The sequence below is a fragment of the Perca flavescens genome, chromosome 5 (genome assembly GCF_004354835.1).
Source record: "Perca flavescens isolate YP-PL-M2 chromosome 5, PFLA_1.0, whole genome shotgun sequence".
Taxonomy (NCBI): domain Eukaryota; kingdom Metazoa; phylum Chordata; class Actinopteri; order Perciformes; family Percidae; genus Perca; species Perca flavescens.
Window position 1 is genome coordinate 22,240,155 of NC_041335.1, and position 13,514 is coordinate 22,253,668.

At 40.5% G+C, this 13,514-nt stretch overlaps 1 protein-coding gene across 3 annotated transcripts in view; it reads left to right on the top strand.

Moving 5' to 3' along the window:
• Positions 1–13,514, top strand: part of ipo11 (importin 11) — a 146,384-nt gene that overhangs the window by 19,697 nt on the left and 113,173 nt on the right. For all 3 annotated transcript variants that reach the window (XM_028577849.1, XM_028577851.1, XM_028577850.1), the window contains 3 exons: positions 665–868; positions 10,236–10,368; positions 11,242–11,300. In XM_028577849.1, coding sequence (XP_028433650.1) covers positions 665–868; positions 10,236–10,368; positions 11,242–11,300 — 396 coding nt within the window. The remainder of the gene's footprint in view (positions 1–664; positions 869–10,235; positions 10,369–11,241; positions 11,301–13,514) is intronic.

Below are 13,514 nucleotides of genomic sequence, written 5' to 3' on the forward strand. Positions count from 1 at the left end.
TTTTATGTGAACGTGCGCGTCTCTAGATTGGGAAACCCTGGGTTGATTGAACTACGACTTTGCTACGACTGTAAAGCTGACCCGTCCGTTCTCTTAATACATCCATGGTCCGGTCCCGCCGCTGAGATTGAGTACGGTCACGTGACGAGACTGCACAACTACGTTTGATTGGTGAAACAGTCACGCGGAAGTCTCTCTCTCTCTGTCAAAATAAAACATTAAAATGAGGCGTTGGCCGGGGGATAAAAACAATGACGCATAGAATACCAAAGAGGTAAAAAGAAAAGTAACAAGCTTATTGTAGCCTAATGTAGCGGAGTAAGAGTACAGTTTCTTCTTCACAAATCTACTCAAGTAAAAGTAAAACGTATAGTGATTTAAAACTACTCCTAGAAGTATAATTTTTTCAAAAACTTACTCAAGTAAATGTAACGGAGTAAATGTAACTCGTTACTACCCATCTCTGATGGTTGTTAAATTGTAAAAGTCCACTCTGTTTTGAACAGCAACTTAATCTGTGTGACTGATTAGGATATTAGGTGATCCAGAATGTGGGTACATGAGATGTAGTACAATTCTTACCAAGTTTGCTTTGGCTTGACCACCTTCTTCTGTGTTTGTTTAGCCTCTGGTCATTTTTCCTCTCTCTGTGCTTTTCCAACAGATAGCGACCCAGATTGCAGTACTGATAGCCAAGGTGGCCCGTCTGGACTGCCCCAGGCAATGGCCAGAGCTCATTCCCATTCTTCTTGAGTCCGTGAAGGGTCAGGATGGCTTGCAGCAGCACAGGGCGCTGCTGACCTTCTATCATGTCACCAAAACCCTAGCGTCCAAACGTCTGGCGCAGGACAGACGACTTTTCCAGGATGTAAGTCCACAGTTTAAGCTATTTGTCAGTTGTTGTGTCTCCACTCTCAGATTGTAAGAGGTACTTAACCATAGTCATTGTACTACCTACAGTAGATGGATATTGTCACGCCCCTAGTTTAGAGAAGCAGGACTCCTGACATGGAAGCTAAGCAATGTACTGCTGTGGACGGGACCACACAGCAAAATAAAAAAAATAAAAAACTTATTTTAGCCACCTAAAAGAGCCCACCCAAAAAAACTTTTGTATCTCATTGCTTGTCATTTTTGGTCATACATTATCCCTCTCTAGATTTTTGTTCTTTGCACGTGATGCAGTAGTTGTGCACACCAGAAAACAAGGTGACATTAGGTCAATAAGTAAAGAAAAATAAAACTTTAACTCTGTCTACTGAACTTTGCAGCTTTGCTCTCTTCTTTCTTTTCTTGCATTTTGCCCTCTTGACCTTGTCATGTTCCTTTTTTACTCCCCTTTCCCCCGCAACACCTTATGAATAGATGAATAGTAAGATTATCTTGAGAGTTGCAGGTTTTTTAGTTTCACGCTTTGCCTGTAGGAGATGCTGTTTAACTGCTGTATGAGACGTGTCAAATCGAAGATCCATGGCAGCCAGATTCTCTTTGCATGCATGTGTGTCTGTTTTCATATATGACTGGAGCGAGATTGAAGTTTTGAGGAATTTATTTGTTTGTGTTGCTAGTTATGCGTGTAAGAGAGATTGAGTTAGGAGAGCTTTTTGTGTGTAATAATGTTTCTTTCAAAGAGGTAATGAATTAAGCAAATGCCATCCATGGTTTAAAGAAACCATAAGACTTAAGCAGAAAAATAGTCGTGAAGAGAAGGGGTTTAGGGGAATATGATATCAAACAGACCAACAGAGAGACGACCAAGACCAACTTAGGGAGAATTAGAGTGACAGAGACAGATCAGTGGACATCAAAGGCAGTGGCTGAGACCAAATAGTTGGATGGCGTGCAGAGGCATCCTCTATGCCAAAATGTGTGCCCTTAGGCAATACGAGGAACAAAGGCAGTCTGAGCCCCGTTAAACAGTCCAGTTTTTAAATGATGCACTGATTACTTTGATGCTGAATGGTTTCCTAAAAGTTACCTTTGATATTTATTCACAGAAATGTTATCAGCATTGGACAGCAAGTATCTCCATTTCTAAGCTCCTTCTTTTACCCTTTATGTTCACACTGTTTTTGTGTCACCCTATTTAGCACAGGCATATTGTGTACAAGTACTGTTACGTGTGTGTGGGTGTTAGAGCGTGTCTGCATTGACGGCAGTACATTTCCTAGCTCTTTGTTTTACTGGCCCACTTGCTGAGGCTTAAGCGGGATTTATGCTTCTGCGGGGCTCTACGCAGAGCTTACGCCGTAGCCTACGTAAGTGGCCTGAAGTTTATACCTGTGTGCTGGTGTATAGTTTAAAAAATAAATAAATAAAAAAAACTTTATTGCAGACCCAGGTCCATACAAACACACAATACAGCATAAAAAACATAAAAGAGATAAAAAAAATACACAACAACTACACATCAACCCATAGGATATACAGGCTATTGCACCAATGCTGTCTTAACCTGGAAGTGTATCTATAACAGCTTTTCACAGGGCTGACTAAAGCTTCAATTATGTGGTTCTCTGACTTGTCCAGTCGACACATGAAACTAAACATCAGCTGTCTTAAGAGTGCCTCACAAGTTGGCACTCTAGTGGACACAAACAAATGACTGGCACTGTGCCACCTTGGGACACGGAGCAGCAGCCTCATTGCGTCATTGTATGCTATCTTAAACCTCTGCATACTTTTTTTCTTCTAGTTAGACCACAATTGAGCAGTGTATAGCGGTGTGATGTAAGTTCTAAACAAAGAACACTTCACAGAGTCAGAGCACATGGAAAACTTCCTTATAAACATTAAATTTTACAGCGCTGTCGGTAAAGGTCTTTGTCATCTGTCCAGTCATCAGATATGACATGACCTAAATATTTAAGTTCCTCACACACAGTAAGAGGACTATCTGACAAATAAAAGGTTGGAAAAATTGATTTGCTGTCCTCATCGCTTCTAACTATCATTATGTGACTTTTCTTAGCATTATACTTTGTCATAATCAAGGCCATACTGAGAGCACGCCTTCAGCATCTGCTGCAGCCCAGCACTATATGGACAGAGCAGGACCAGGTCGTCTGCATAATAAGATGATTAACAATAGTGTTGCCCATAAGACAGCCGGTTTTTAACCTATTTAGTTGATTTGATAATTCATCCATATAAACATTAAATAAAATAGGAGACAGAATTCCTCCTTGCCGCACTCCGTTACTAACACAGAATGGAGCAGATACAACATTATCCCATTTAACCTGAAATGTTTGGTGGGCATACCAAAATGCTAAAATTCTCACTAAAAATTTAGGGGCACCTCTATCTAGCAATTTTTCAAACAATCGTTCATGATTAATTCTATCAAATGCCTTTGATGCATCAATAAAACAGGAATACAGATGAATTTAGACCTGTGTACCTGGACACAATCTCTTTAAGAGCATAAATACACAGGTCAGTTCCATGTTTTCTTTTGAACCCAAACTGATTGTCAGTAGTAAGGACATACATTTCTAGCTTTGTTTGAATTTGATGTTCCACAGTATGGCTACACCACCAGCTATCCTTCCTCGAGCCAGCCTCATACTGAGGTCGGTAGTGGACTCTCCAGCCCCATGGAAGTTCATGTGTATAGTGTTCAACTTATCTAAATCTTGTTTTGCCAGCCAGGTTTCTTGCAGGCATAGAATATCACATTCATCCAGCAATGTGTCCACAACCAGACGCCTTGATCTATCTGTAGCAGTGTGTCCTACTCGCAGTCCGCGAATGTTGTATGAAACAACACGCATTTAATGTTTTTATTTGCTCCCAATGGAGCAGCTGGCCTTCATCCCGTCCTCGCCCACACATGTAATAGGTACCGCAGCATCGTTACCGTGCAGCAGCCCCTCATCTCAAGAACGAGGGGCTTCCTGATCTGGACCAGACGGACCTCTTTCTGCTCCTCTAGGGCGACGAGTAGCGTCGGACAAAAGAACCAACTTGCCAAAGCTGCGGGTCGTACAGCTCCGCCACATCATTACATTCAGGGGAGATACAGAAAGAGCTGAATCTACTCTGTGTCGTCTCTATTTTGCTACATGTCCCTTCCCGGCCCAGTTTCATTTTTAAATACTCACTAAGAGTATTGACATCTACACTGAGATCAAACTTTGTAGCAAATACCTTTACCATCTTTGTTTTGACAGCCAGTATATTGCTAACCACACCAGTCCCGATTATGCCGGTTTTCTTTCTCACATACCTCTCTGAAGTGTTTGCAATACGAGGTGTAGGGATTCGATGGGCAGGGTTCTCAGGTACCTGCTTCAGTCGTACCTGCTTCAGTCGGCGCCCATCCTTTACCACCGTGCTCCATGGAGGGGTCTGCGTTCGTCCCAGGGCTGGATCCGCAGACTGGGCTGGTTGACTGCCATTGGTCACGCCAGGCAATACAGTCAACCATCCATTAACCCCAGAAGGAATGCGGGGGGCAGGATCAGGACCCGGCGGCTTCTCCATCACAGTCGGGGGAAGACCCGTCACACTGGGCACAGGGCCCGGTTGCCTCTCCACAGCAAAGAGGCAGGCAGCCGGAAAAGTAGCATCCGGGCCACAGTACCCCTCCACAGCAGTCAGCCGGCTGTCGAGTTTAACAGAAACCTCCCGCAATGTTTCACAGGCAGCTACCTGAGTTCCCATAGTTCTTTTTAAGTAGTCAATGTCAACATTGATTTGCTGCATATTCCCGAGAAACACAGACACATTGATGTGTTTAAATGAGACGGGGGGTAATTCATCCAGGAAGTGCGATACGAATCTTGGGGTTTCTTCACCGCACTCATTAAGCGCTTGCAGGCACATTTTGACATTGTTAATGTCCTTCTTTGGTCCCCTATGGGAGATCCACCGTTTGTTAAAGTTCAGCAACTCATCCTCTACTATGACTCTACCGTCTTCAGTGTGGTAAATCTCTGGTTTAATTCGAGTAAACTCTCGTGTAAACTCTCCCACAGCATGCCGTGCTGCTGCACCGGCTGCCATTGCATCAGAATCAGAATGTTCTACTGCCTACTGTTCTAGCGTGTGTCTTTAAGAGAATAGCAGAGCTGGCATGTGTGTATGCGTGGGGAGTGTGTGGTAGAGCGAATAAGAGAGTGACAGGGATAGCTTCGGAGACGGAAAAACAAAGTTTCTCCCCTGTGCTTTCTGACCACGGTCTGAAAACTGTATTAGGAAAAGTTTACTGTCTCCTTGATTTCATGTTTACGGAAAAGGTAGTCCCACATTGCCGGACCGTCCTCCACAGCGCTGCGGGGGAAGGTCGGGCTAGTCCACACAGCATTCCGGGATAGGAGAAAAACATGCTCTGGTTTATTGGTAATCCTTTAAACCAATCACAATCGAGAACCTGGAAATGAGTAGGAGGAAATGCAACACTACCAAGCCATGGCCGAGTAGATCAGTCACAGTTGTGGATCTCAGCAAGTCTGTCAACCCTGATTGCGACAGGCTGGTTGGTGTCAGTTGCTGTCATCATCCATCGTGTATGTACTGTATATCTGGTGTTCCCCAGAGGCTAGTGGCACGTGTACTATAATATTTAAACACACATTTGTGTTACTTTACTGACATTACCAGCACAAAAACACAGAGAGATGCAGCAAAATATATATTTTTTTTTTCTGTAAGAAGAATAAAATAATTCCACAAACGGATCCAAACACTTACAGAATCTGCCAAAAAATGTTGTGCCTTTTTTAAATTAAATAGTATAATGATCTCTTAACACAGCAATTGTATTTATGAATCTTCAACTCAGATCACCGTGTTTCTGTTCTCCTCATGCTGTATGGCTTACATGAGACTGCAATCTTGTAACGAAGAGTTGTCTGATAATACTACACTGTAGTGTGCTTTCTTTAAAAAGGTGATAATTTAATGCAAATTGCATTTTCTATAAAAAAACAGGTGGTACAGATGTTTAGAGTTACCACTTTTTTTAAATACTTTTTTACAAGAAAATGTCAGCTTAAATTTGTAAAACCTGCATTGGGGTGTTGAGCTTGTTTGATTTTTGTGACTTTCAAAACAGGCAGTAAGTTTAGAGAGAATGGGGCAGGTGTCTGTCTTTGTGCTTTTGAGTAGAAATGTAGAGGCAATATCCCACCAAATCGGGTATTCACAAGCAGATTGTCAAATGAAATGAACTGCGCTTTTTATGGATGACTTTTGGTTCTCGAGTTCTTCCTCCTGGAATAGGGAATCAGCTTGCAGATAGAGAAAGCGGTTAGCTTTTTGAAATTTGCCCCTCTGTTGTATCGGTCTGCAGTTGGGAAAATGAACAGATCTTACACACAGATAATGCAACTATAGAGCAGACAGACAGACGGACACTTCCCACATGGGCGAGGAACGTGAGTGATTCTTAGAGGCATCGGAATTCTCTCTTGAATGATTCATCACAAGACTCATTAATTGGAATTCAGATGGTTCCCCAATCTCCAGCAGTCAGCTCAAAAACCGACCGCTTTGCTTTGGGTGGCCGACTACTTTAAAAATATAACATTAGAGCCTTAATTGACATACTTTTGGTTATCAGGAGTGGGCACTGAGGCTTTCAATTCACTTATATGAAGTTGCATGTTATGGAGATGGAAGCTTTTGTCAGGGGACTCTAGTTTACCACTCTAGTTTGTGGTGAAGGTTATGTTTTCAGGTGTGGCAAGCTGTGGCGGTAGTTCTTGTGCTGTTTCATAATGATTTTCAGTGCAGTGTCACCTGGGGCCTTGATGGGTCAGTACTTTGCACCAATCTTTGAAAAGCCTCACCTTCAGCCATTAATGATCAAGTCTTCTTCAATCATGTGAAAAACACGCCTGTTCTGCGATTGTCTGTTTTGTGCTTGCTAGCAAACAGCAGGTGCAGATTGTTGGTTAACCATCATCTGCTAACTTATGTTTAAATCAATCTTCCTAAGATTATTTGATTAATTTCCTGGAGGGAAAAAGGATTACAGACTAAATCAGACTCATTTACCGGAGTGATGCCCAGATATTGTATATTAGCTTTTTAAACAGGTTTCTGAATACTGAGACAAAAGTGTTTCAGAAGTTATTTGAAGAAACTTGTGTTGGTTGTGCTATGATTATGGTCTCAGGTTGGATGATGATTGTAATTTCACGGCACCTTTATTTCACCATTAAACGATGGTGGCAGGGCTATATGTATACTTGTGTGCAATCTGCGAGTGTGAAAAACTGACAATGTCGTGGTGTGAAAAGCATTAGGGAGGTGACAGCTAATTCAAAAATTTGATTTATGTCAGACTATACAGACTCATGCTTAAAGATTATACAGACTCATGCTTAAAGAGGTGCTATGCAGTTTTGGCCATTTCTTTGTTTTTTGCTCGCAGGTTTCTATATAGAGCCCCCTTTACAGCTTCGGAATAGATATTTGGCAGCTCCTATGTTTACTTGTGTCTGACTCCTCGCTCGTTTAGTCTGCCGTTTCCGCTTCCTCTGTTCCTCAGACAATGGTTTCCTAGCTTTCTGCGTCTTTTTAGCCAGCTCAGCCATGACAATAGTGTGAAAAACTCCATCGCTACCTTGTTAGCTGGTTCCTGAATGGGCATATGTTTGCAGTGCCGTGAAGCAATTTGTTACATCGTGAAACCTGATATCACGTGATACTTCCTGATGTCGAGGCCAGCGGCTCGCAAGGGTGGTTTTTCCGCTCAAAGGCTCTAGGGAGAAGCGAGACGTCATATAACCATTCCAATGACTCTGAAGCTGTTCGGTTAAGGTAAATTAAGCTAAAATAAAACTGCATAGTAGCCACTTTAAAAGTACCTTGTGAAGGTTTTGCAATTCTTTTTGGAATAATTTTATAGAGTAGGAAATGCATTCAACATGTAAATCCTGTTGTCCTGTACACACAAATGTGCAAGTCACAGTGAGACATAAGGAGCTAATCATGTGGCCCTCTGGAGGAAACAGAGGAGGGGGTGACAAAACTGAAAGCTCCAACTCGGGACACCTTTAGACTGATTTCATTGCCTCCTCCATGAATAGATGGTTAGGAAGCAAACGCACCTTAGTAAGCCCCATAGCATTTGTAAATCTACCCACGTATCATTTGTAGGTATATGCAGTTGAGCAATCTGACACACTTTGGCCATATGGAAAAAAGTTAAAACTACCATATGTCTCATAGAAAACGGAACACCAAGAGCGAGGAAGTCAAAATAAGAATTGAGATTGCTTCCTAAACTTGGTTCATCACTTTTGGGTGCCATTTGTTGAATTAGTGTGGTATCCGAGGAGTAGAAAGTGCCAAACTCTAGAGAAATATCCCCAAATAAGAAACTTGCAAGCCTTGCAGTTTTCTGTAAAGAATCTATCAAAGCCTATGCTGTGCTGTCTAGTTAGGGATTTCTCTTTCAGGAGGTGTACGTCACCAGCCTAACCACTGGTTCTCAGATTTTTCCTACTTGACACTTAAGTGTTACCCACAAAAGATAGTTCTGCTGTCAAGGAGTTGTTCAGTTCCTTTCTTTTGAAATGTAGTGTTATCCAAAGACTTATTTTCATGTGGGGCATTTCCTTAATCAGGGTGCAGACATTTTTTACATTTAGCCACTATTTTTGAATAGTAACTGAAATGTACTGTTTACCCTTTTCTGTTCTGTTTATTCTTTTTATGAAAACACTGACCAAAGCATAATCCAAATCTCATTATTGTGCCATGGCAGATTTATATTATCTGAGCTACTGGGCCAGACTACACAATACACCGTTGATGGGACGGAGAGTACTTTTGTCTACCTTTTGATGATCTTGTTTTGCCTCTACAGGAAAATGCCTTCATGGAAGAAAATGTAATTGGTTTGGGCCCAGTGTTATGCCAATGACTGTAATAGGAAGTTAAAGCTTATTATATATAAGAGCTAAATTAGACCTGTGACTTGAATGTCCCTCTTTGCCCCTTTGTTTGTTCTATGTGAGTGTATTATAAGGAAGTGCTTTTGTATTTGCCTTGGCATCAGTGTAACTGAGTGACTCTGACGTTATTGTGATTCATGTGGTCACGAGAATGACCTTATTGCCTGTGTAATCACTAGAGATGCACCGATTACAACTTTCTAGGCCGATTCCGATTTTTTTCATTGAGTTTGACCAGCTGATACCGATTTTAGCCGATTCCGATTTCATTTTTTCTAACACAAATATTTGTTTTCTATCTTTTCTTTAATAGAAAATTTTACATTTTGCATAGAAAATTTTTGAACAGATAATCGATTGCTATAAAATAGAACTATAAATTACTCCTGGTGTGGGAAATTAACACACATTTAGTGCAATGTTATGGAAGAACCATTTCCTTCTTTTCACATCCAATATCAACATTTTTTTTTTTATATATTTAGAAAACTAAGCTTCTGTATGTATGAAAACCGGGAAAACATGTAATGGCAATAAAATAATATATAAATAACAAATAAAAATAAAATAAATATTGCCTTAATACAGTATAAAGATATTTCTCAAAACACACCCATGCATCCCCACTAACCTGGAAAGCGTTTTAAACCGTAACGTTAATACAGTGTGTCGGAGGAATACAGCGTCTCCTTTTTTATTTTTTTTATTTATATAAAAACACAGCGTCTCCTACAGCAGCCAGCGGGGCGACAGAGGGACCACAGCGTTTGCTAACGTTAGCTTCTTGTCTCATCTGGTGTCTGATAAACTGTAAATTCATCAAAGTCAGTGTGCCCAATGGTATTTTCCAATAAACTGTAGCCGTCATATTTCACGGGACCCGCATGAGTGCGGTTTTAACGTTCCAGTTTTCCAGCCTCAGAGGGGAGAGAGAGAGCGGCTGACTGTTTGCCTGAGATCAGCATAGACAGTAAAAGAAAGGAGATCAGTAGAGCAGACGGCTCTGCAGAGCCGTGTATAATTACGACTTTATGACATTTCATAAACAGCTGATTGAGCGGCAGTGCGCCGCTGCTAAATGCATATAACAGAAACCCTGCATGTGCATGTGTGGTGCTGATGTTGCGCGATGTTAATCATGCGGCGCCCGAGTGAATTTGACCAGCATAAAATTGGCATATGTCAGACTGACATATGCCAATATGGCCGATGACGTGAAAATTCCAGTCACCGACCGGTCAATCGGTGCATCTCTAGTAATCACTAATGCAAAATATAATAGTTTGATGTGTGATTGACTGTACTGTTTGTGTATGTTGGCAGCTGGCGTCGGGAATCTACAGCTTTGCATGCTCCCTGTGGAGCCATCACACCGACTGCTTCCTCCAGCAGATATATGCCAGAGATGAGGCTGGAGCGCTCAGCTCACTGGAGAGGACGCTGCTCTCTCTTAAAGGTAGCAACATTTTGCACACATGCAAACTCAGTCATGCCTATACACACACACACACAACACAACTGCATTCACATGCTAAGAGGTGCAGAGATCTATAAATACAAAATGGTGAATAAACCATGGCATTAAATACCTGTCTGCATATCACATTGCATTTATCACAGGATTCCACCTATTGACATACACTTAATGAACCCTCTGGTTGAGAGCTCTGCCGCAATAGCTCAGCAGGATAAAAATAAATGCCATGTTTTAAGATTAATAGCTTCAAATTGACAACAATATTAGAGTATGCCAAAATGATCTGTCTGTAAACAGAACCCGGAGGGTTAAGCATACAAGTTGTGAACTTCTGGAAATATTCATATGTGCTGCTACCTTTTTGAAATATCAATTAATACTATTATTACTAGGGTTGGGTACTGAAACTTGGTGCAAACGGCTGGTATCTACCGGACTGAATGACAAAGCAGATTTCGGTGCCTCCCTTCGGTGCCACTTAAAAGCCTGTGCTGCTCTCTGGTGCTCCGAAACGGTAGTTACAGACAACCGAGTTAACACTACACTTGACTTGGCAGCAGGTAACGTTAGCCTATCGTTGGCAGCTAAAGACACAGAGTAGACTAGCTCCACTAATTGAGTTGTCGGAGCAACAACGGGAATTAGTGATGCGTTCATTTGCACCTTCTCATGGTGCACTCAAAGTTATTGTGAAATACCTGTCTGCCGTTTTAGTAGTTCTTTTTGTCATTTAACAGCAATTGACTGGTGTGTATGTATGTGTGTGTGTGTGTGTGTGTGTATATATATATATATATATATATATATCTTTCTTTCTTTCTTTCTTTCTTTCTTTCTTTCTACCCCTCTCAGTGCTTCGCAAGTTGACAGTCTTCGGATTTCAAGAGCCACAACAGAATATGGAAGTGATGGTGAGTCTTAATTTATTTCAACTGTGGCTGTTAAGAACCTCACATAATTTTTGAAAAGCTGATATTTTTGCTGTTGGTTTTTTTATTTGAAATTGACTCCAATCACAGTGTGCGATATGTGGATGGCTGTGAAGATTGAAAGTGCCTTAAGCCTTTTTCTGTTAAGAGTCAAGAGTTCTCTATGAGCTCTTCTCATGCTTTCAGTGTGAAGAAAGTCCAACTCCTTGAAACTGTTCATTTCATTTATTCTAAATCTTTCTGGTCAAAAAATAAAAATCTTAAGCATGTGTCTGGATATAGTTTTGGTTCCCCCATGGCTTTGAGTTAATGGAATCCTAGATAGCAGTCAATGTTTTAGAGAATGGTAAAAGGTAAGAATGTGACTTTTCCTTTTAAAAAGTATTATTTATTTTGTTTATTATAATCTAAAGAAACATACACTTGGATTGTGATTGTCATAATTAATGTAGAAATCTTCAGGGTTATGTTGAGCACTGTAAAATGTATTTAAGCAGTCCAATCTATAATAAAGCTAAATGCTTGGATGCATTCAGGATTCACTTGTCTATCAGAGGACAGAAGCTTGAGTTGACACCTCTGTGGCCTTTAGGCGCACTACTTTCAGGCTTTTACTACAGTGCACTATGTAACACCGGAAGGATTTACTTATGTTGTCAGTCTGCTGAAATATGAACCATAACAGGCAGTAATGCTCTTAATTGATTGAAGTCACTGTTGCTGTATGTAGATCACTATTCAAAAGTTTGGAATCACCTGCCACAAAGCTTGATTGGGTACAGTCAGATGGCTGAGAGGACGACTATACATGTTTGAATGGTCTTTTATGCTTTTAGGTTGTAGAAAGTCCTCTTTACAAATAGATGTGTATATTGTCTAAAGGGTTTGCAAAAAAGTAATATTTTGTAAATGGAGAACAAAACGTACAATGGTTCAACTTGACGGACACGTGAAAGGGCAGAAAGAGACAAAGATACCACTGAGCTACAGTACAATAAGAATATAGAAAATCACCAGTCATTCGTAAAATAAATTGGACGCTTAGCAATCAAAATACGTGCAGAATTAAATAGGAATAGTTTCCTATTTCAGTGTAATGTGCACAATAATGCCCATAACAAGCTGGAATTAACAGGTGTTAGCTACTGTATTCTTTAAACTTCACAATAGTAATGGAAGGTCAGTCTAGGGTTGGAGCACCATTGGAAATGGATCAGGGAATATCAGCTGAACATACTATGGACTTACAAATCACAGTTTAAACCTATTCAGTCTAACCACTGAGTAGCAGAGGATCCAAGGAAAAACTGCTACCCTTATTTAGAGCCCAGTTGATAATAATGATCTAGCGTCACTTATGCTTTTCTGGTTTAAACACTCAAACTAGCAGAAAGTCAGTTCTATTATTATACATTGCATAGTATGTATTCAAATGGTTGAACAAAATATACAATTTGCCACCATTGTGGCTGAATTGCTTGGTATACTTTATCATTACATTTTTTGACATGTATAGACTGCATTGATCATCACAATAATTAATAATGAAAACAAGTGTTGCCAGAGAGACAGTCCGTTTATCTTAAAGTATCCTTGAGATACATTATACAGTCATAGATGGTCAGTGAGTTGCTACTGTGCTCTATCTGTCTCTTGCTTATGTTTTTTTTTTTTTTTCTCTCTGTCAACCAGGAGATGGAAAGGACATTTTATGACAGAAGTAATTCTGTTTACTGTACTCTATTATTCCTCTAATGAGACCACTTTTAGCTTGCAGGCTTAAGGTTGTGTAATGGTTGAAATATTCACATTAAAATGTAATTTGCCCTGAGCTGTCCCTGGTTATTCCAACTCAGTGAGTAGAAGAAATGATTTGGAGTTAATATTTCATGTTTAGATGTTTGTGCTGTTATTATCTCAGACTCACTACCTTCTGTTTTAGCTTGTTGATACTTTTCATTCAATTTATTATTCAGCTGATGGTGTGTTAACAGAGAAATCTCACAGTGAACCCAGCTCTTTTCCCAACATTCAGGTCATTGGCTATACCTCATACTGTTGTAAAATAAAATAATTCTTCTTTTTTGTACTTAATGCCCTCTCCACTCAGAATTGGGTTTTGCGTATTGTTGCTTCACTTGGACTTAGAATAATGTATGTGCAGTGAAGGCTGTTTTTACGTCCATCTGCTGAAGG